The sequence below is a fragment of the Podarcis melisellensis genome, assembly GCF_964234715.1.
Source record: "Podarcis melisellensis genome assembly, chromosome: 12".
Taxonomy (NCBI): Eukaryota; Metazoa; Chordata; class Lepidosauria; order Squamata; family Lacertidae; genus Podarcis; species Podarcis melisellensis.
This window is the reverse complement of record NC_138544.1, coordinates 59,358,818-59,380,631: the sequence shown is the minus strand read 5'-3', so window position 1 is coordinate 59,380,631 and position 21,814 is coordinate 59,358,818. Positions and strand designations below refer to the sequence as shown.

At 45.1% G+C, this 21,814-nt stretch overlaps 1 protein-coding gene across 2 annotated transcripts; it reads left to right on the top strand.

The window, feature by feature from the left end:
• The first annotated feature begins 8,718 nt into the window (after nt 1-8,718).
• LOC309353313 (GTPase IMAP family member 2-like) lies at nt 8,719-19,906 on the top strand. Of its 2 annotated transcripts, XM_081882712.1 has the most exons (6): nt 8,722-8,878; nt 10,508-10,532; nt 15,245-15,377; nt 16,408-16,465; nt 17,131-17,185; nt 18,446-19,906. In XM_081882712.1, exons 4-6 carry the CDS (start codon nt 16,439-16,441, stop codon nt 19,066-19,068), a joined length of 705 nt encoding a protein of 234 aa, XP_081738838.1. In that variant the 5' UTR covers nt 8,722-8,878; nt 10,508-10,532; nt 15,245-15,377; nt 16,408-16,438; the 3' UTR covers nt 19,069-19,906. The 2 variants fall into 2 exon arrangements, with proteins under 2 accessions (XP_081738837.1, XP_081738838.1); XM_081882711.1 differs by lacking the exons at nt 15,245-15,377; nt 16,408-16,465; nt 17,131-17,185; nt 18,446-19,906 and adding an exon at nt 11,382-12,249 and having other exon boundaries at nt 8,719-8,878.
• The last annotated feature ends 1,908 nt before the right edge of the window (nt 19,907-21,814 follow it).

The window sequence follows — 21,814 nt, the reverse complement described above, 5'->3', positions numbered from 1 at the left end:
ATCCCACATAATTGATCACATGACATGGTGCACACACACTGTTTGAACAGCAATGCCCATCAATTTTGGGGGGCCCTGGCAAAGACCCCTCAGTCCCTAGGAGTTGGCTCCTATGCCATGTTGTGTATTTTTGTGCTTTTATACTGTAAACGGCCCCGTGACCCTTGGATGAAGGGCGGTATAGAAACTGAAGAAATAAATAGATAGATCTGGAGGGTAACATCCACACTGAAGAGCGTGTTTGCAAGCACACCTGGGGCAGACAGGTGGGGATGGCCACAAATCTTTTTCTTTTCTCCCCCCACCCCAGTATTTTATTTTATTTTTGTAAATCTATTTAATTTTCCAGATGAATACTTACAGTCGCATAATAACATAATACATAAAAACCAGATTCCAAAGAATCCCTTGGACTTCCCTCCTCCTTTTGGTGGGTCTCATTGTTAATCCTTCTGCATCCTTTATATTAATCCAATTTTTTGTATCTCTACTATGTCCATACTTCATCATTACATTACAAGCGTTATTCCAATCCCACTAACAATTTTAACTGTTTAAAATGATTCTTAAGATAAATTATAAATGTCTCAATTCCTTATTAAAGTCTTGGTCTTCCTGATTTCTGATTCTTCTGGTCAGTTTTGCCATTTCAGTGTAATCCATCACCTTAATCTGCCATTCTTCCCTGCTAGGGACTTTGTCTTCTTTCCATCTCTAGGCTAATAACACCCGCACAGCCCTCATCACACACATAAATAATCTTTTCTGCTCCCTTGGAATTTCTGCACCTATAATTTCTAAAAGAAAAGCTTCGGGTGGCCACAATTCTTTTTCAAGGACACACTTGGTGGCAAACTTGAGTCTGGATATGCGTAATCTGCAGAAAAGCCCAGAAAAAAAGATGTTTCTTGGACATGTAAAAAAGTAATTAAAAAATGGATACAAATACATACACTGATACAGAGAATTCTGAAGATTAACTTTCATCTGAAACCAGAACTCCGATTATGTTTTTGTTATGCTTAGGAGTTTTTAGGATTGTATTTGACTCTTGCAAATGGCTTCGGAGCTTTTCATGCTGATGTCTCTACCCCTCCATCGTTCTCATCCAACCATCTCATCCTCTGTCATCCCCTTCTCCTTGTGCCCTCCATCTTTCCCAACATCAGGGTCTTTTCCAGGGAGTCTTCTCTTCTCTGCTCATGAGGTGGCCAAGGTCTTGGAGCCTCAGCTTCAGGATCTGTCCTTCCATTGAGCACTCAGGGCTGATTTCCTTCAGAATGGAGAGGTTTGATCTTCTTGCAGTCCATGGGACTCTCAAGAGTCTCCTCCAGCACCAGAATTCAAAAGCCTAAGGCCGGAGCATAACTCTAGGGAGTCAGGGTAGTAAAAGAGGGGGATTGGAAAAGCCTGCCTTGTGTATCAACGAAGAGGGGCTTGTCTATGTGTATTGCCTGAAACACCAAAGCTTTTTCTCAATAAAAGTTAATGGGAAAAATTCAGCAAGTCTCAGCTCAGTTCCACAAACAAGTCTTCTCCTTGGAGGACTGGAAAGGGTTGTTTTCAGTTGCTCCAGAGGGTAAGAGCTTAACAAGCAGCTCAAAAGTACAAGGAAAAGGATTTAGACTAAACATTAGGAAGAACTTTATGTTCCTGGGGAAGAATTTATTAATTTAATGCATTTATATCCCACCTTTTCCTCCAAGGAGTTCAAGGTGGCACACGTGGTTCTCTCCCCCCCCCCATTTAACCCCCCCAATGCTATTTCATTAGAGGTTTTTAAGCAGAGACTGGGGAGGGGGCTCCCTATCAAGAGGTTGGGCTAGGTGATGTTTGAGGTTCCTTCCCATGAGCTTAAGGGGGGGTTAAATTCTTGCTTATTTGAGAACTCCCCCCCTCCCCCTTGACATCTTTCCCCCTTTTTCTTGACTCCACACCAATCACGTACCCCGGGTTTGTTTCCAACAGGCGTTTAGTTCTGCCATGGGCTCCCTCCGTTCGTACCTTGTCCCAGAATCCGGAGAAGCTTCCAAAGAAGGCAAAAGAGGAGCAGGAAGATCTCATCCTCCAATGTAAACGGAAGCAGTGTCATCAATAAACACAGCAGGATAATTTGCGTCCTCCCATCATTATTGCACGTCCTCCGTGTGGCACTATTCCTTCATCCCCCTTGCCCTTCACAACCTCCTTAAGCCTAAAGTGGGTTTAACATTTTGGATCCATGGAATTATGTGGCTTATCCACACTTCCTCTTGTTTTGCCTCTTTGGCAATCACTTGTAGCTGAATAAGATTGTCTTCCACAAATACAATTTTAACAGTGAGTCCATAAGTGGCTATGGAGGCCAATTCTGGATCCACATGTCCTTCCACAGTGGGGACAGAGGTTTTCGGGTGGGATTTTCAGTTGCTGGGTGCGATGTTCGTTATTTTCTTTTCTTTTCTTTTCTTTCTTCTTTTTTTTGGGGGGGAATTCTTTTTGTTTTTTACAAATACAAAATACAGATAAACAAAAAGTAAGAAAACAAAGGGAGGGTGGGGTTTGGGAATCCGAAGGGTGTACAAATATATTCTGATCCTTTCTATTGTTTCTTTCTTTGTATTGCTATTAGTATAAAAATGGGGAATTCGTGTAAGGGAAATTGGGTCGACCTTAGAAAAAGTCTTTAAGTATAATGATCAATGCATATAAGTTAAAATTTGATACATAAATTGAATTAAGTATAATAACAAATTAGGGTTAAAAACTAAGGATAAGAACTTGTTGAATAAATATTTGGACATGGAATACAAGAAGGGGAGGTGAGGGGAAGTCGTAGAAAAAAGTTATTGAAAATAAGGATTGTAAATGTTGAATGCTTATTTTTTCTTTTTTTTAACTCTGTTTTTTCTCTTTTGTTTTTTGTTTTTCTTTTTTGTATTATCTGAAACTCCAATAAATATCATTTAAAAAAACACAAAAACATATCTATGTAAAGAGATTCTCCAAATCTGAGAAGTTCCCCCCACTCCCTCCATGGAACCTCATTTTAATCATCTGCAACTGCATATTCATCCATACTCCAATTTTTGTATCAAATCACAACAGCCATAGTATTTTTCACACTACAAGTGAGTAAAAATCCTGCTCTTGTTTCCATCTGCTTACAGTGGGCTCCTGTGTAGTTTATATCCCCCCCCCTTTCTTTTGTAAAGTTTTTATCCTCTTGGATCCTGAGTTTCCCAGTCAGCTTTGCCATCTCGGCATAGTCCATCAGCTTGATTTGCCATTCTTCTCTGGTCGGGACCTTGGCCTCTTCTGGATATTCTTTCTAACCACATGACTTCCCAGGAATTTTGCCTTTCACTGCACTGCAATTGCCTGCAGTTGTTGAAGGGGACAATTTTCAGAAATCCAAATTCTGAGCAGAGCAATGAAGGATCATCCCACCATGAGATAAGAGCCTAAAAGGAACCCTACAACTGGAACAGGTCACTGGTGCATCTAGTTGAGCACCCTGTACTCACAGTGGTCAACCAGATGTCCCTTAGGGAAGTAGCCCACTAGCAGGACTTGGGTGCAACAGAAACACTCTCCCCCTTCTGGCCCCCAGCAATGGGCATCCTGCAACCACCTCTCTGGCAGTGGAAGTGGAAGAGAGGGCTAGAAGCCATTGTCCTCCAGGAGTTCACCTCATCCTCTGTTAAAGCCAGCCTGTTGTTGTTGTTTAGTCATTTAGTCGTGTCCGACTCTTTGTGACCCCCTGGACCAGAGCACACCAGGCACTCATCATAGAATCCTAGAGTTGGAAGAGACCACAAGGGCCATCGAGTCCAACCCCCTGCCAAGCAGGAAACACCATCAGAGCACTCCTGACATATGGTTGTCAAGCCTCTGCTTAAAGACCTCCAAAGAAGGAGACTCCACCACACTCCTTGGCAGCAAATTCCACTGTCAAACAGCTCTTACTGTCAGAAAGTTCTTCCTAATGTTTAGGTGGAATCTTCTTTCTTGTAGTTTGGAGCCATTGCTCCGTGTCCGCTTCTCTGGAGCAGCGGAAAACCACCTTTCTCCCTCCTCTATGTGACATCCTTTTATATATTTGAACATGGCTATCATATCACCCCTTAACCTCCTCTTCTCCAGGCTAAACATGCCCAGCTCCCTTAGCCGTTCCTCATAAGGCATCGTTTCCAGGCCTTTGACCATTTTGGTTGCCCTCCTCTGGACACGTCCCAGTTTGTCAGTGTCCTTCTTGAACTGTGGTGCCCAGAACTGGACACAGTACTCCAGGTGAGGTCTGACCAGAGCAGAATACAGTGGCACTATTACTTCCCTTGATCTAGATGCAATACTCCTATTGATGCAGCCCAGAATTGCATTGGCTTTTTTAGCTGCCGCGTCACACTGTTGGCTCATGTCAAGTTTGTGGTCAACCAAGATTCCTAGATCCTTTTCACATGTACTGCTCTCAAGCCAGGTGTAACCCATCTTGTATCTGTGCCTCTCATTTTTTATTTTTTTTGCCCAAGTGCAATACTTTACATTTCTCCCTGTTAAAATTCATCTTGTTTGTTTTGGCCCAGTTCTCTAATCTGTCAAGGTCATTTTGAAGTGTGATCCTGTCCTCTGGGGTGTTAGCAACCCCTCCCAGTTTGGTGTCATCTGCAAATTTGATCAGGATGCCCTTGAGTCCATCATCCAAGTCATTGACAAAGATGTTGAATAAGACCAGGCCCAAGACAGAACCCTGTGGCACCCCACTAGTCAGTCTTCTCCAGGATGAAGAGGAACCATTGATGAGCACCCTTTGGGTTCGGTCAGTCAGCCAGTTACAAATCCACTGAGTGGTAGCATAGTCAAGTCCGCATTTTACCAGCTTCTTTACAAGAATATCATGGGGCACCTTGTCAAATGCCTTGCTGAAATCAAGGTAGGCTACATCCACTGCGTTCCCTTCATCTACCAGGCTTGTAATTCTGTCAAAAAATGAGATCAGCTTAGTCTGACATGACTTATTTTTCAGAAATCCATGCTGACTATTGGTGATCACAGTATTCCTTTCTAGGTGCTCACAGACTGTTTGCTTAATGATCTGCTCCAGAATCTTCCCTGGTATTGATGTCAGACTGACTGGGTGGTAATTATTTGGGTCCTCTCTTTTCCCCTTTTTAAAAATAGGGACAACATTTGCCCTCCTCCAGTCTGCCGGGACTTCGCCTGTTCTCCAGGAATTCTCAAAGATGAGAAGCTGTCTTCCACAGCTTGGTCAAACTCATGCTGGTAGCTTCCAACCATCTCGTCCTCTGTCGTCCTCTTCTCCTTGGGCCCTCCATCTTTCCCAACATTATTCCCACCTCTTTTGTTGCATTCGCAAAGTAAAGGAAGGATTGAACTCTGATTAATAAGAATACACACAGAGACTTGAACCAACAAGACTCTGGGAAGGGTGCGTATAATCATGTCTCTCTGTGCCTGTCCGTCAGATCTCCGCAGCCCCTGGCCCAGGTCGTTTTATTCACAAAAGAACTTTTTACAGAGTGTTCGAAAGAACCAATCAGATATCTTCTGAGAATTTCAACAAACCCATGTGGGGACAAAGTTAAACTATAAACACTAGTTAGGCATGCATACTCTGGAGTAAATGAATGAAAAACTACAAAGGAGCAAATACAGTAACTCCGGTCATAAACAATCAGTACACATGATAAGAAGGGTGGCCAGGAGAACAGCGACCACTATCCCCTTAATGTGAGATCTGTTTCCTGGCCCTAAGATTAACATCCTAAGATTATTATCAGAAAACTACAAAGACGAAACTGCCCAGTCTTTGAGGACACAGGACGCCGGCCTGTCTAAGTGTGTACGTGATTTGTGGAGAGCAAGGAGAAATGGGTAGCAGGGGCAAAAGGGCATCAAAAGGGCATGAATGTAGAATCTTATGGGATTTAATCAGAAATTATCGTCAATATATCAAACCCAGTCAACACAATGCTTTCATAGTGGACACGATGGCTTGATGTATATTTTATAATTCCTCATGGTAATCCTATCTGATCCCTACATCTTCCTAAGAGGCCAGCTCTTCTATGAGACAGACTGAGGCAGCTGCCTCAGGCAGAAAATTCTGAGGGTTGGGAAAGTGGCTAGAAATGTTTCCTAAAACTCATTTCTCAGAATTTCTTTTGGGAATTGTAGGGACAGAGCTACCTAAATTGTATAGAAATTTATTTATGTATGCGACTACAGCAGCAAGAATGTTACTCGCCCCAAAATAGAAAGAAGCAGAAGTCCCAGAAAAAGAAGAATGGATGCAAAAACTTACAGAATATGCAGAAATGGTGAAATTTACCGGAAGAATAAGAAATCAAGATAACAAACTTTTTATAAAAGAATAGAAATGGTTTATTGAATATTTACGGATATTGTAAACAGATAAAAACGTTAGCAGGATTAATGTAATAACCTGCAGTTTTGTAGGAGTAGATAAATAAATGAGCAAGTTAAATGAATTTCTATATGCAGAAGATATTGGGGGGGGGAATAATTTAAGGAACCGCAGACAGAGCGGGAAGGAAGTCAAAATTTGGAAATGTCAAATTGTTTGTAAAACTAATGAAATGTATAAATTTGAAAAATACAAATAGAAAACTAAAAAAGAAAAAAGAAATGAGTGCCATGTGATGTGCCAGAACATCACCAGCGTTGGCTTAGGAGTCAACTCCCAATCTATAATAATAATAATAATAATAATAATAATAATAATAATTTATACCACACCCTCCCCAGCCAAGGCCGGGCTCAGGGTGGCTAACAAGCAATAATAAAAACAAGTTGAATGAATACAACTTAAAACAAGATTAAAATACATTAAAATATTGAAACGTTAAAATATTAAAATGCAGCCTCATCAGAGGAGGAGAAAGGAAAAAGAAAGAGGGGGAAGGAATCAAATTGGCTCCAAGCCAAAGGCCAGGTGGAACAATTCTGTCTTACAGGCCCTGCGGAAAGAAATCAGATCCTGCAGGGCCCTGGTCTCATGAGGCAGAGCGTTCCACCAGGCCAGAGCCATCACTGAAAAGGCCCTGGCTCTGGTTGAGGCTAATCTGACTTCCTTAGGGCCTGGGACCACTAGGGTGTTGCTATTTATGGACCTTGAGGCTCTCCGTGGGGCATACCGGGAGAGGCGGTCCCGTAGGTACGAGGGTCCCAGGCCGTGAAGGGCTTTAAAGGTCAAAAGCAGCACCTTAAATCTGACCCTGTACTCCACCGGGAGCCAGTGCAGCTGGAAAAACACTGGGTGAATATGCTCCCATGGCAGAGACCCCGTGAGGAGCTTCGCTGCAGCATTCTGCACCCACTGGAGTTTCTGGGACAGCTTCAAGGGCAGCCCCGCATAGAGCCAATTACAGTAGTCAAGCCTGGAGATGACCGTCGCATGGATCACTGTGGCCAGGTCAGGGTGGGAAAGGTAAGGGGTCAATCTAGTCAGGTTTGATGCAGAGAATGGGAATTGCACCATCTTATCTCCTTTGCCTCAGGCAGCAAAATGTCTTGGGCCTCTCCTGCCTCTGAGGATGGGAGATGGTGGCTGCAGCTGAGGGCAGCAAGATGAGGAAGGGATCCATCTGGCCCAAGGGAGCACAGAGCCATGGACCGTCTCCCGGGCAAAGGAGGAGAGGACCTCCACCTTCAGCCGGTGGCTTTCCCAATGGGCACCTTTCTCCAGCAGGCCATTTGAACCTGGACAAAGGTGGACCTGTGGGCTTGGGCCCCACTGACCTTTCCTTTCCTCGGGTCCAGCCCCCATTGCCCCCAGTCCACCCCCGATTCTCTCTGCAGATTGACATCCTCATCACCTTTTAAAAAGTGGGGAGGGGGAGAGGCGTCAGCATGACTTAGCTTATTTGGTTTAGGAAAAGCTCCAAAGCCATTTACAAGAGTCAAATACTTAAGGGGATCGAGGGGGCCCTGTGGGCGATGCCGAGCAACATCATGACGTCATGCGTGTGATGCTGTGTGATGCTGCATGACATCATGCATGCAACATTGCTCAACACCTTGAATCTTCTGTCTTCTTTGGCGATCCCTCGTAGCCGAGTAAGATTGTCTTCCATAAACACGGTTTTATCAGTGACTATGGATGCCAATTCTGGATGCACATGTCCTTCCACAGTGGGGACATTGGTTTCCGGGTGGGAGTTGATCACGGCATGGATTTGCCAAGCGTGCCTTCCTCTTAGCACGTTTCTCCCTTGCATCCTGAGTTTGAGCGTCTTCAAAGCCCAGGACACCTTTGGTCAAGGCTGTTCTCCAACTGGAGCTCTCGCAGGCCAGTGTTTCCCAGTTGTCGGTGTTTATACTACATTTTTAAAGATTTGCCTTGAGACTCTCTTTAAACCTCTTTTGTTGACCACCAGCATTACACTTTGTGAGAACACCCTGAATATTAGGAGACTCGTCCCCCTCAGCCCCTGCCAGGCATCATTCTGTGCACTTCTCAGTATAATATGGTGCTGATGATGTCAAGGTTGCAAGTTCAATGGGGCAGCTGCATATTCCTGCATTGCAGGGGGGCTGGACTAGATGACCCTCGGGCCCCTTCCAACTCTTTAGTTCTCTGACTCTGCGACCCTCTCGGGCGCTCGCCTTTTCTCTAAGCTGAAAAGTGCCAGAAGGTGCCACCCATCGCCCAAACCAGCTGCTGGTTCTCCAGGCAGCCACTGGGGGGAATTCTTGTCCTGCTCCTTCCAAGCAGAAGAGGACCTAATTCAGCTGCTACTTTCATTTTCCCTTCGGAGAAGCAGCTCGTCTCTCGCTCCCGTTCGCTGCAGGGAAACTCAAACCGGCGTGGAAGACGACGCGGGCCGAGGAAGGATCTGCAGAAGCAGCTGAGGAGGTGAGGTCTGCCATCTGGGAAGGGCCGAGTGGTGGAGAGAAGGGGGGAGAGAAGGATCTGCAAAGGGAGCCCCTGCTGCAAGAGGACCCGGGAGACGCCCCTTGTCCTGCTTCCAGCCCTGGGTAGCCTCTCCGCGCTCCTGGGCGCACCTTCCTCGCTCAGAAGCAGCTCCCTTCAATATGTCCAGACATACCAGGCTGGGCCCCTGCCCTCAAGCTTCCTAGGGAGGCAGCAGCTGTGTTTAGCCTGTTGCAACAGAAGGCAAGGAAGGATCCCTGTGGAGGATCCTTAAAGGCTGATCGACCGAGTGTGGCTTAAGAGTGCGCCCGAACTGGGGCTTCTCCTCCACAACAAACAGGAACAGGGCAGTTGCAGGGTTGTGTTTCTCAGGGACACTGTACTCCTTCTGGCGCTTGCTGAAATTATTCCTTACCCTCCCCAACGTTTTCCCGATGAAAATAGGGACCTCCTGTTCCATAATAATATTAATAGTTGTATTATTTGTACCCATCTAACTAGGTGGCCCCAGACACTCAGGGAGGCTTCCACCGTGTATATAAAAGCATAACCGAACATTAAACAGCTTCCCTATCCAGATGTCCTCCAAAGGTTGTCTGGTTACTTATCTCCTTGGCTCGTGGGCTCCGTAACTCCAGGCCCTCCAACATTTCTCTGACATCCTGAACCTGGATGTCTCTGTTGGTTAGAGCCAAGGTTGCAGGCTTGATCCCTGTTTGGGGCAGCTGGATATTCCTGCCTTGCAGGGGGTTGGACTAGATGACTCTCGGGGTCCCTTCCAACTCCCCAATTCTATGTTTCTATTATTCTAAGGAAAAGCGGGATGTTCTGGGATCAAATCTGAAACCAGAGGGGCTTGTGTAAATCTGGGACTGTCCCTGGAACATAGAGACACTTGGGAGGCCTGTTAATCTTGTTTAGACAAGCCTATTCAGATGCTTAGAAAGCTGGCGAGGCTTTTAATCTGTTCTTAGGTCTTGTCATTTTAACTTTTTAACTCAGCTTTTAAGTCATTGTTAATTCTTCTTAATGGTGATTTTATCTTTTGGCAAAATGCTTTGAGGTTCTTCTCTTTTTTTTACAATCAAGGGGTGCATATTTTTATGAAATGAATAAATTAAGCAAACACTCCACCAGAATATAAATTTTATTATTTGAACCCCACACTTCTGACTGGGTTGCCCCAGCTACTCTGGGCAGCTACCAACAGATCTAAACACATAATAAAACAGCAAATGTTAAGAACCTTCTGATACAGTCATATAAAGCCTTATATGTTTAAACTGGTGTTTGCCAGGCGCTCTCTTCAGGGTGAGGGGGGTGTTCTTCTGCTTGCAATACGTGAAAATAATAGTTGAAATTAATTATAATTATTACGTTTTTAATTGAATTCTGTTGAAGTGCCACCTGAGGAAAGAGCCACAGCGTTTGGGCACAGTTCAGTGGGCATTTCCTTTCTCATTGCTTGCAAAATATTCTGAACATTTTTATGTCTGAAATGTGCTGTTTCTCTTTTGAGATACCACATGTCTGAACTAGGGGTGGGGTGCTGGGTTTGCAGATGGAAGGCTGCCTGAGAATATCATCTTGATTTCTTGCCATTTTTTTCAGGGGAAGATGGACTGGACCAGAGGAGGTAAGGAAGTGACCCAGAGGCAGATTGACTGCTTGGGGTGGGGTGGGTTATTCCAGATCTATTTCACAGGAGCTTTTCATGGCACCCCCAATGACATTTATTTTATTTATTTGCAGAAAAAAAATATTGTTATACCAATGTATAATATTTTGGGATTTGGGGAGCTGGGAGGTGCCTGGCTGGGATGCCATCCTGACGCACATCTGCAGGAACCTAGAAAGATGCCCTCGGCTGCATCAGGCCACTGGTTCGCCTGGCTCATTCTTGCCTGCACTGACCACAGCTGGGAAAAGGAACTAGCGCTTGTTCAAATACAAGATGCATATCATAAATCCCTGCATATTTTACAAAAAACTAAACCATTCAGAATTCCATTATTGCATCCATCTAAACTTATTTACACTGTTGAATTTATCAGGTGTACATAAATGTTTCCTAATCTGTTCTTCTTCTGTTTTTATTTATACATGTGTGTGTTTTACATAAGGGACGCGGGTGGCGCTGTGAACTTGCCGATTAGAAGGTCGGCGGTTTCCGTGTGCTGCTCTGGTTTGCCAGAAGCAGCTTAGTCATGCTGGCCACATGACCCGGAAGCTGTCTGCGGACAAATGCTGGCTCTCTCGGCCAGTAAAGCGAGATGAGCGCCGCAACCCCAGAGTCGGTCATGACTGGACCTAATGGTCAGGGGTCCCTTTACCTTTACCTTACACTTTACATATGCATTCAGTTTCTCTGAGGATCAAAAAACAATATAATTCTCAACGATCACATATTAAGAGGGATCCCACCAGAAGTGGTTGCTCTGATATTTTTGCTGACCAGCTCTTTGCTGTCTTTCAAAACCCACAGGAAATAGGAGGGAACTGAGGATCGTCCTTGTGGGCAAGACTGGAGGCGGCAAAAGCGCCACAGGAAACACCATCCTTGGCCAGAAGCTCTTTGATTCGAAACTTCAGGCCAGAACAACCACCTTGTCCTGCCAAAAGGCGTCCTGCACTTGGAGGGGCCATCCTGTGTCGGTGATTGACACAGCGGATATTTTGGGCACCGGAGATTACGATGAAAGGCTGGACCAGGAGACCAAGCGCTGCCTTGACCTCTCTCATCCTGGCCCTCATGCGCTCGTGTTTGTGACCCAAGTGGGCCGTTTCACCGCGGAGGACGAGGAGGCAGCCCAGCGAGTCCAGGAGATGTTTGGGACGGAGGCCATGAAGCACACCATCATCTTGTTCACCCGCAAAGAAGCCTTAGAAGGCAATTCCTTGCGGGATTACGTGATGGAGTCAGATAACGAGGCTGTCCGGAAGCTGGTCCAAGAGTGCGGGGGGCGCTTCTGCGCTTTTAATAACAGGGCGGCATTAGGAGAACGGGAGGACCAGGTCTCCGAGCTGATGGAGATGGTCCTGGAGATGGTCCAGGGGAATGCAAGGCCATACCTGGAGACGTCCATCATGGAGGCAGCGCTTGGATCTTACATCTGCAGGAAAAGGGCCAAGGGAGAGGGGGAAGGGAAAGCTCGCAAGGGTGTCAGCTACATAAAAATATTTCTCGTCATATGTGTGTGTGGTGCAGGGCTTTACTTTTTTCTTTATAATCGTTTCTCTCGATATCTCCCCATTAGCAAAGCTGGGGATTTTTAAAGCCAGCCCACCAACTTCCTTTGAGCTGCCAGGAGAAAAACAAACGAATTTCCTAATAAACTAATAAGCAAACCAGATTGTCTGGGTGCAATGTCATAATAATCGCGTGCTTAGTATTTTATTTGCCACTGTATCAGTTGCAATGCCCCTGTGACTCTGGACAAACAGGAACAATAGAGCATGTGCTTCTCCAGTGCCTATACTATAGAGACATTTGGGTTAGCCTCCTCTCCCCATTACGCCATAAGTACCCCAAGGTGCACAGGACAATTTTATAGATCCCAACCCTGCTACAACATACGACATTGCCAGGTTCTGCACAGCAGCGCTCAAGATCTATCGGATGATTACCTTGCCACAAACACGATTTAATGAACATTCACATCATAGTGCTCTCTAAACTGATAGTTGTAGACTTTTATATACTAATATTTTATGTTCCTCCACATCTGTTTAGTTTCTTTTAGATTCTTAGAGTCTTTTAGATATACCTTCTGTTTTAATACTTTTTAGCTTTCCAAAACGTTTTACAAATTCTAAATGATTGCACCCCACCCTACTTATTCTCGTCTATGGCCGTAATCAAGATTTGATTGATTGATGATGGATTGCATCAGTTCATTCCATTTCTGAATCACACGTCAAACCAATTGAACAGGACAAACATAACAATAGAAGCACATATAAAACTGTTCCACACATGCAAACAAGGAAAACAACTTCACATGTATGAACCTTATCAAAGTCAGTACTATTGTGATAATGGTTTCATAATATTTGAGCAGGCAATATATTGCAAATCATGATGTGTGTGTGCTATGCAGAAATCACAATGTGGGGAAAACCCTGAAGCCAGTCAGTGCCTCTACACAGCTCCATCCATATTTCAGATGTTGTGCTATATCGGTATATTATGGTGTTTAGCTAGTGATATATGGCCATGTTGAAAACCAGGTATCTGTTCACCTCTATAGCTCCATCCTTATTTCAGACATTGTGGTATATAAATGTCATTGCAATGATGAAAACCAGATATTGCCGTACCCTCGCAAGTACAGATCAAAATCCCCACTTGTTAATTGGAAGGATTCTGATCTGGGTGGCAAACTATAATTATTCCCACTCAACAAATAGGTGATTGGGGCTGACTGCACACTCTACATTTAAGCTGCATGATTTCCCACAGAATTCTGGGAACTGGAGTTTGCGAAGGGTTTCTGGGATTGTTGCTCTCTAGGAGGTGAACTACAGTTCCCAGGATTCCTGGAAGGAAGTCATGTGCTTTTACTGTTCTTTCAACGTGTGACGCCGACCACTGACTGAGTCTCAAACAAGCATGAATGAGTGTCCATAAGGAAATTTTGAAAAGACGAAGAAAAATGGTTTGGGGAGGGGGGGTATTCAGAAGACAGAGAAGGCAGTGTTTAACCCCTTGCCTACACAAAATTTCCCCTCTCTAAATTCTCCTGATGACAAACCAACATGGTGCTCATAGCGCCAAAGTCATAAATTCAATACCCTTACGGCAACTTGCAGATTCCTGCATTGCAGAGGGTTAAACTAGATGATGCTTGGGATCATCTCAGGATCAATTCTATGATTCTAACCTTAAGCCATAAAATACAGAAATATTCCTTAAAAAAACAAAAAGCATTTCATTCTGCCTTGCTTTTAAAGTGACAGAGGAGAAAGAGCAGCTTTCTCCTGAGAAAAGCCTCTCCTGCAAGTCTGTTTGACAGACATGAGATAAGAAATGGCTTATCAGTTCTGAAGCAGCAAAGCAGTTACTCTCTGGAAAGTAGCTCAGCTCCTGCAGTTTGGAGAGCATTTTGCAAATGGGAATGTCCACAAGCAGTGCTGGATTTACGTAGAAGCTGAAGAAGCTATAGGTTAGGGCCCCATTCTCTTGGGGTCCCCTAAAAAATGTAAAGGGGGGAAAATTTCCTAAATAAAGGTAAAGGGACCCCTGACCATTAGGTCCAGTCGTGACTGATTCTGGGGTTGTGGCGCTCATCTCGCTTTACTGAAGAAGAAGAAGAAGAAGAAGAAGAAGAAGAGTTTGGATTTGATATCCCACTTTATCACTACCCTAAGGAGTCTCAAAGCGGCTAACATTCTCCTTTCCCTTCGTCCCCCACAACAAACACTCTGTGAAGTGAGTGGGGCTGAGAGACTTCAAAAAAGTGTGACTAGCCCAAGGTCACCCAGCAGCTGCATGTGGAGGAGTGGAGACGCGAACCCGGTTCCCCAGATTACGAGTCCACTGCTCTTAATCACTACACCACACTGGCTCTGTACTGGCCGAGGGAGCTGGCGTACAGCTTCCGGGTCATGTGGCCAGCATGATGAAGCCGCTTCTGGCAAACCAGAGCAGTGCATGGAAACACAGTTTACCTTCCCGCCAGAATGGTACCTATTTATCTACTTGCACTTTGACGTGCTTTCGAACTGCTAGGTGAGCAGGAACAGGGACCGGGCAACAGGAGCTCACCTCATCGCGGGGATTCAAACTGCCGACCTTCTGATTGGCAAGCCCTAAGCTCTGTGGTTTAGACCACAGCGCCACCCGTGTCACTTCTCATTTTCAACATAGAACATAAAAAACAATTACTTTGATATAATGCATATTTTGTGATGTGCGAATGGCTTGAGATACTTATGACGTCCATAAATGACCATATAGCATATATTCAACACACAAAAACCAGCGACAATTTGTTGTTGACAAAGGACAGTTGGACATAGAAAGGGCCCCATTACCTTCAAGAGCTGAGGGCCTCATCAAATCTCAATCCAGCCCTGGACACAAGTTCTAATGAGAGAGGGAAACTTTTCTGTCTCATTTCTCTGTCCACGTGCCATGACTGGAGCTCCATGGACTCCGTGGGGTTGGCTTTCGAGAATGCATGTGCAGGATTGGGCTCTCTGCCACTTGCAGTCTCCCTCTCCCCCCGGAGTTGCTTGCAACGTCTTTTCCCTTCCAACCTGCTGCTGTCTCGGACAGCCAGGGGGCGTCCCCTGCTCTGCTTCAGGAAACTGAATTTATTCCTCCCCGTGAACTTTCATTTTCAGCTCCGAGCGAACGTTCGTCTCACAAGCTGAACGATTTCAGGGAGAGCGGAGGAAGGAGCAGCATACAGAGCAGAAATAGGAAAAATCCACTGATGAAGAGAGAATTCTTGTGATCTCAAAAAGGTAGGAGGAAGTGAAGGAAGCTGCAGGTGAAGTGGCGGAGGGCAGGCAAAGGAGTCCAAACCAATTAGTTTTTTCATGGTGCAGAACTGAGCCCAGTGGTATGTTTAGGACTGAAACTCAAAGGCAAAGCATTTCTGCATGAAGAAATCAAAATATGCATTCGGAATCTGCTGGCTGTAGCCATCCCAGGGGGTGTTTGCATGACGACAGGATGAAACCTGGCTCACGAAATGTTTGCCCGGGAAAAGATGAGGGTTGATGATGCCTTGTTGAGGGGACTTTATGTGAGAATAGGGACAGGAGAGGAATTTAGTTCACAGTTAAAATTGAGCCTACATAATTTGCACTTTCTGAAATAAGATGGAAACTGAAACACAGCCAACCTTCGCGATTCACACTTTCCTGAATTTTGTGATGCACTTCTCCAGCCAAACAATGTATATGAAAATGCAAAAAGCAGGGGGAAGTGTGGAATAAAATACACATATTACTTTAAAAACAAAATAAAAAATCCATGCATTATGTTGGGGGAAATTGCTTGCAAGAATGTGTACATACAAAAATGTTTTTTAGGAGAGATTTGCACTAAATGCTGGTGAATTTGCATGAGGTTTGTTTTATTTTTTAATGCAGATTGCTGCACAAATTTAGAGAGCTGTATTTGTCAAAATGAGAAACTGGGAGAACTGATTTGAGGCAGGGCTTGGCCTCAGAACCTATTTTGAGGGCCACAACTCTGCCCAGAATATACATATATTTCATGGCAACCAACTGCACAATTGTAGAAATGTCTGGATTGGTATCCCTTTAATGGGTGTGTGGTCTTTTGAATTTGTAAAACATTTCCTCTTCATGTGTGTCATGCTGGTGGCTTTCCTTCTGTAAATCTGCACATCAGTGGAAATAAAGAAATAAGTGGGATTTTACTGGGATTTAAAATAAAAATAAAAATGTATGGACTGCAAAAATAAAAGTCTGCCACAGAAAGTAGCTTGCAATCGTTCGTACAGCCGTAACTCTGTCATTTGCAGGGAGAAGAGACCGGGGCGGGTGAGTCAGTGGCAGCGAGATATGGCAAAGCAGTCAGGATCCACCAAGGTAAGTGGGAACAAAGGAGCCATTTAGGAGATATCCGGATCCTGGCCGGCTAAAAGAGTCCAGCTCTCCTCCCAGCTTTCTCTCAGGACAGAGGAAGTAGCTTTTGCAGTCCCAGTTTGGTCCTTGTGATGCTAATAGAGGGGGTGTTTTTGTCCATTGTCACTTCAGCGATAAGGAAAAATCCTAGGGTGAGGACTTACTCCGCTGCCTGGCTCGTCGGGGTGCCACTCCCCGCGGATCCCTCTGGCCAGCAGGAGGAGGAGTCTCTAGCCAAGTTAAATAAGCAAAACAGTGACCAGTAAACTTGATCTTTATTTGTTGCAACAAGGTTCAAACACATGGAGAATAGGAACCCTGAGCTTGGGGCTACGTGAACTTTTAAGACCTTCTGCCCCTTCCCATAATACATTTCCAGATACATCACTAATAGGTCACAAAGTAGGAGTGTTTGGCATGTAGAAACATGAGCCCATCACCCACTCCTGTCAATAACCCCAGTTCCTGACACCTTTTAACTACCCTCTCCCCCAAGGAACACAGGCCCCACAAATTTACAATAATCCTCTCTCAAGTTTGCACTTTTGAGGACCCGTGTCCCGGGGCGTTGGGTTTGCTGACCGAAGGCTGTTTGTATCTAACCTGTTATGTTGCAACAAACATTCCAGCGGCAGAAGTGGTGGTCCAGATCCCGTCAGAAAGAAGACAACGTACAAGATTCTGGTAAGTGTTCCCCCATTGAGTTTAACATCCTGCTGCACAGGATAGGGAATATCATAGAGGGCTGCCATGTGTCCTCTTTTTCCAGTAAAGGGACCCCTGACCGTTAGGTCCAGTCATGGCCGACTCTGGGGTTGCGGCGCTCATCTCGTTTTATTGGCCGAGGGAGCCGGCGTACAGCTTCCGGGTAATGTGGCCAGCATGACTAAGCCACTTCTGGCGAACCAGAGCAGCACACGGAAACACCTTTTACCTTCCCGCCGGAGTGGTACCTATTTATCTACTTGCACTTTGACGTGCTTTCAAACTGCCAGGTTGGAAGGAGCAGGGGCTGAGCAACAGGAGCTCACCCCGTCACGGGGATTCAAACCGCCGACCTTCTGATCGGCAAGTCCTAGGCTCAGTGGTTTAACCCACAGCACCACCTTTCCCCCATCTTTTTCCAGTAGAAGTCAGCAAATGTGTCCTCTTTTTTGCTCCTCAAAATATGTTTGTGTGTGTGTTCATTCCATATACAGTGGTACCTCGGTTTAAGTACTGAATTCATTCTGGAGGTCCGTACTTAACCTGAAACTGTTCTTAACCTGAAGCACCACTTTAGCTAATGGGGCCTCCTGCCACTGCCGCGCCGCGGGAGAACAATTTCTGTTCTCATCCTGAGGTACCACAGTACCTGAAAGAACACTGTAAACAATTGAAAACATTAGCAGGACTACAATAACACTTGCAATGTGAAAAAGACTATGGTTAAAATTCGAGTTATATAGATAAATAGGGAACGGTATGAGATGCAGAAGAAAATGTTGTTTGTGGACTCCACGGAGGGGAGGAGGGAGGTCGGAGAATTCAGAGAATTCAATATTTCATTATTGTATTCTAAGTTTGAATGTCAAATCATAAATGTAAAATTAATTTAGATTTTTTTAAAAAAGAAAAAAGAAAAGGGACGGGTAGGAAGGGGGGACTCCCCTCCTTACAGTGGCGTAGCGTGGGTTGTCAGCACCCGGGGCAAGGCAAGTAATTTGCGCCCCCTAACCCGTGGATTTGCGCCCCCCAACCCGTGGATTTGCGCCCCCTAACCCTAACCCCCAGATGTTGCGCCCGGTGCGGCCGGCCCCCCCTGCACCCCCCACGCTACGCCACTGCCTCCTTATGTGTAACAGATCCCCAGGGGAACCAATGAAAGAATGTGGTTGGTCAAGGGAGCCGTGGGCTCGAAAAAGTTGAAGAGCACTGCTCTGACATGATCTTTCTAATTCACAGGGGACAAGGAAGAATCAAAACTGTGTATCGTCCTTCTTGGCAAGGCCGGTGTGGGGAAAAGTGCCACAGGGAACACCCTCCTCGGACGGGAGAAATTTCACTCGGCATTTTCAGCTAAGCCAACAACTCAGAACGTCCAGAAGGAGAGTGGAGAATTTAAGGGCCAGAAGTTTTCTGTGATTGACACGCCCGCTGTCTCTAGTTCAAAATCTCTCAAACAGCACAAGCGAGAGATCAAAAAACTCTGCAAGTCCAGTCCTTACGTTCTGGTCTTTGTGATCACCGTGGGCCGTTTCACTCCAGAAGACAAGAAAACTGCTGAAAAGGTAAAGAAGGTGTTTAGGAAGAAGTTTGGGAAGCGCATGCTTGTCTTGTTCACCCACAAAGAGGATTTGAAAGGTGAATCCTTGGAGGAATATGTGGAGAAGTCCGAAAACAAGGCGCTCCTGAAACTGGTTAAGAAATGTGGGAATCGCTACTTTGCTTTGAATAACAAGGCAGCTGGAGAAGAGGAGGAGGAGGCCTCCAAGCTGCTGATGGAAAAGCTCTGGCAGATCCTTCACGGGGACGGATCTAGGCCCTGCACAGAAAAAGGGAAAGAAGGGGGAAGGGGAAAGAATTGAAGGCTGCTCTTATATCCTCTAGTTCACAGTGTTTCATTTCTTTCTAAAATATGTGAGGCTTCCCTTGTGCCTTATCTGGAAGTTGCAATGAGTGCAGGATGCCACCATTGTTGACAGGAGAGGGTGCTTGTCAGCCTTGGACACCTGGGCCGATTTGCTGCCAGGCCAAGTTCAAGGGGTTGCTCTCAGGATATTAAGTCCTTAACAGTTTGGGAGCAGTTTAGCCCTGAGATCGCCTGACCCCACATGTGGTCTCTGGATGCTTCGATTGGCAGAATGGGCACAGTTACAGGTGCCACATAATATTTGTTCTGCATTGGTCAGAAATGGTTCTTTCGGTGTGGCGGCACCAACACTCCCTGCATATCGACATCAGGCAGGCAACTTTGCTTTTTTTGCTGCCTGCAAAAAACATTTTTGTTTAGACAAGGCTACTCACATATTTAGAATACTGATAAGTTTGTAGTTTGTCGCTGGTTTTAATTTGTGGATGTTTTCATTGTTATTAATCATAATCCTGTTGTTTTATTCATTTTGCAAATTGCTTTGAGGTTTTCTACAATCAAGAGGTAAAGGAATTTTATGAAAATAATAACATAATTGTCTGCTGTTTCCTAAACCGCACGTATGAGTGGATACATCAGTCCACTTCTGTTCTCTCAGTTTCTCATGTTTCCTGTCTTAAACTCTCTGGAAATGCATTATTTTTATTTTTGAACCATTATGAAAGTTTAGCCATATTTTTGTGTCAGTTTCTCCTAACAAACACCTTTGTAAATTACATACATACATACTTTTGCAAGACACTGTTCCTAATAAAATGCACCTTTGCATGTCATTTTCACGGTTATACAGTATGCATCCTTGTGAACTCCAGCTAGAGAACTGCGTCGCGAGATTCCACAAAGGGAGGATTTTAGATATTGGCTGTTTCATTTTGCTTTGGAAAGTGGAAATTTACTATTTCCACCTTTGAAAGGAAGCTGGATCAAATCTGTCCTGCATCCCTCATTCCACTTCTTTGTTCCTCAGACCCCTTAATTGCCCACCTGTCTGGTATTTGTAGGGCAGCCCCATGGCCAGTCCTATTGAACTCAGTGGGACTTACTTCTGAGTAAACATGGTTCGGCTTGCAGTGTAAAGCTGCTTAGTTTTTACCCAGTTACCTGGGAGTAAGCACCATTGAATACCGTGGGATTTACTTATGAGTAGACAGCTCAAGGCTCCATTTTCAATTAAGGAATAAACACCCCCTGTGTTTCCTGAGAAATGGCTGGCCACTGAAGCATTGCAATTACAGAATGGAAAGGGGATTGCTGATCTTTTCCTTCAAAATTATAGGAGGGGCTTTGTGCGCCACCATCACCATTTCCTCCGTTTGGTGCAGGAATTTTATTTTCAGGGTAAACAGGAGTCCATTTTTGCCCCTACACACACCACTTTTAATTGTTCTCCGATACTTCGAGGGGAGGAAAAGGGAAAACCGGGGCATTCCAGGATCAAATCAGAAACTGGGATGGCTTATGCAATTCCTGGGCTGTCCCTGGAAAACAGGGGCTCTTTGAGAACATGCATTCTCCCACCTGATGGTCAGACTATCCCTGATTGAGATTTCAGAAGGCTCTCCCGGCTCAGGAGGACAAGAAAGGCAGAGAAAGCTGCAGGGAAACTATGGGAGTAAACAGCAAAAGCAAAAGCGAAATCTGTTTGCTGTTGACCATTTCTGAGAATTTGCACTGTTAGAAATAACACCCTGCCTAGTATGGGAAACCCTGATAGGCAGGTAGAACATTCTGTTTTTCATATCAGTGGTTTATATCTTCTGCTCGACCTTGAATGCAAAACAAGATAGCAGTTTCTCTCCTCTTTGCACAACAGCACAGCAGAGATCTTGCAGTTTCATTTCACATGCTATGTTTTGTTTATGCCACACAAAAACCTTATTTCACATGCATATATCTGGAGTGTGTTACAGGAATTTATGTAAAGATTGGGGGCAGGCGGGGTGTTTGGCCTCCAGCAGACAACACACACACACACACACACCAACTACCAAACTCAACACAATCACTCCTGCAAACGTCCCCACAAAACACTTCATCACAGTTTTTTCCTTTCTCTATTCAAAGGGCCTCCACTGCACATTAACGAATGCAACAATTCACTGATAAATATATCTACATTCTGGCTCACTGGGAAAACCTTAGAAAGGCATATAAAATCCCTCCTGTCTGGATTTGTGCCATTCCAACTTTGTTCTGTTCAGGGAAGGAATAGCTATCAAGGGGGGAGTCTGGGATGTGGGCAACCATAATCCCTGAAACCTGGGATCATGTACTCAGCAGAGTCTTGCACAAGAGATACTCCCTGGCATCCTGGCAAATGGGTGCCAGGCAGGTAGTCATCTCATGGCCAATAGCTAACCATCCAAGAATGGATTGTGCTCCCGGGTCAGGACAAAGAGGTGTCATTACCTGACCTGGAAACCCAGGAACTTGTCAATACTTCCTTTGTATCACTTGATGGGGGTAAGGTGGAGGGCAAGAGAGGGTTGGGGGCAGAACCCGATGGACGGGTTTCTGCCAGAGACCCCTCCCCATTTGTGACATATGTGTGATGTATCTAAGATGTGTGCATGATGCTTCACCAAAGGCGTTTATGGGGGAAAGTGTGGGATGTGAAACACAACTACAACATTCCTAGAGTGGACATGTTTACACATGGGGAGGAATGTTTGTCCAGCCAG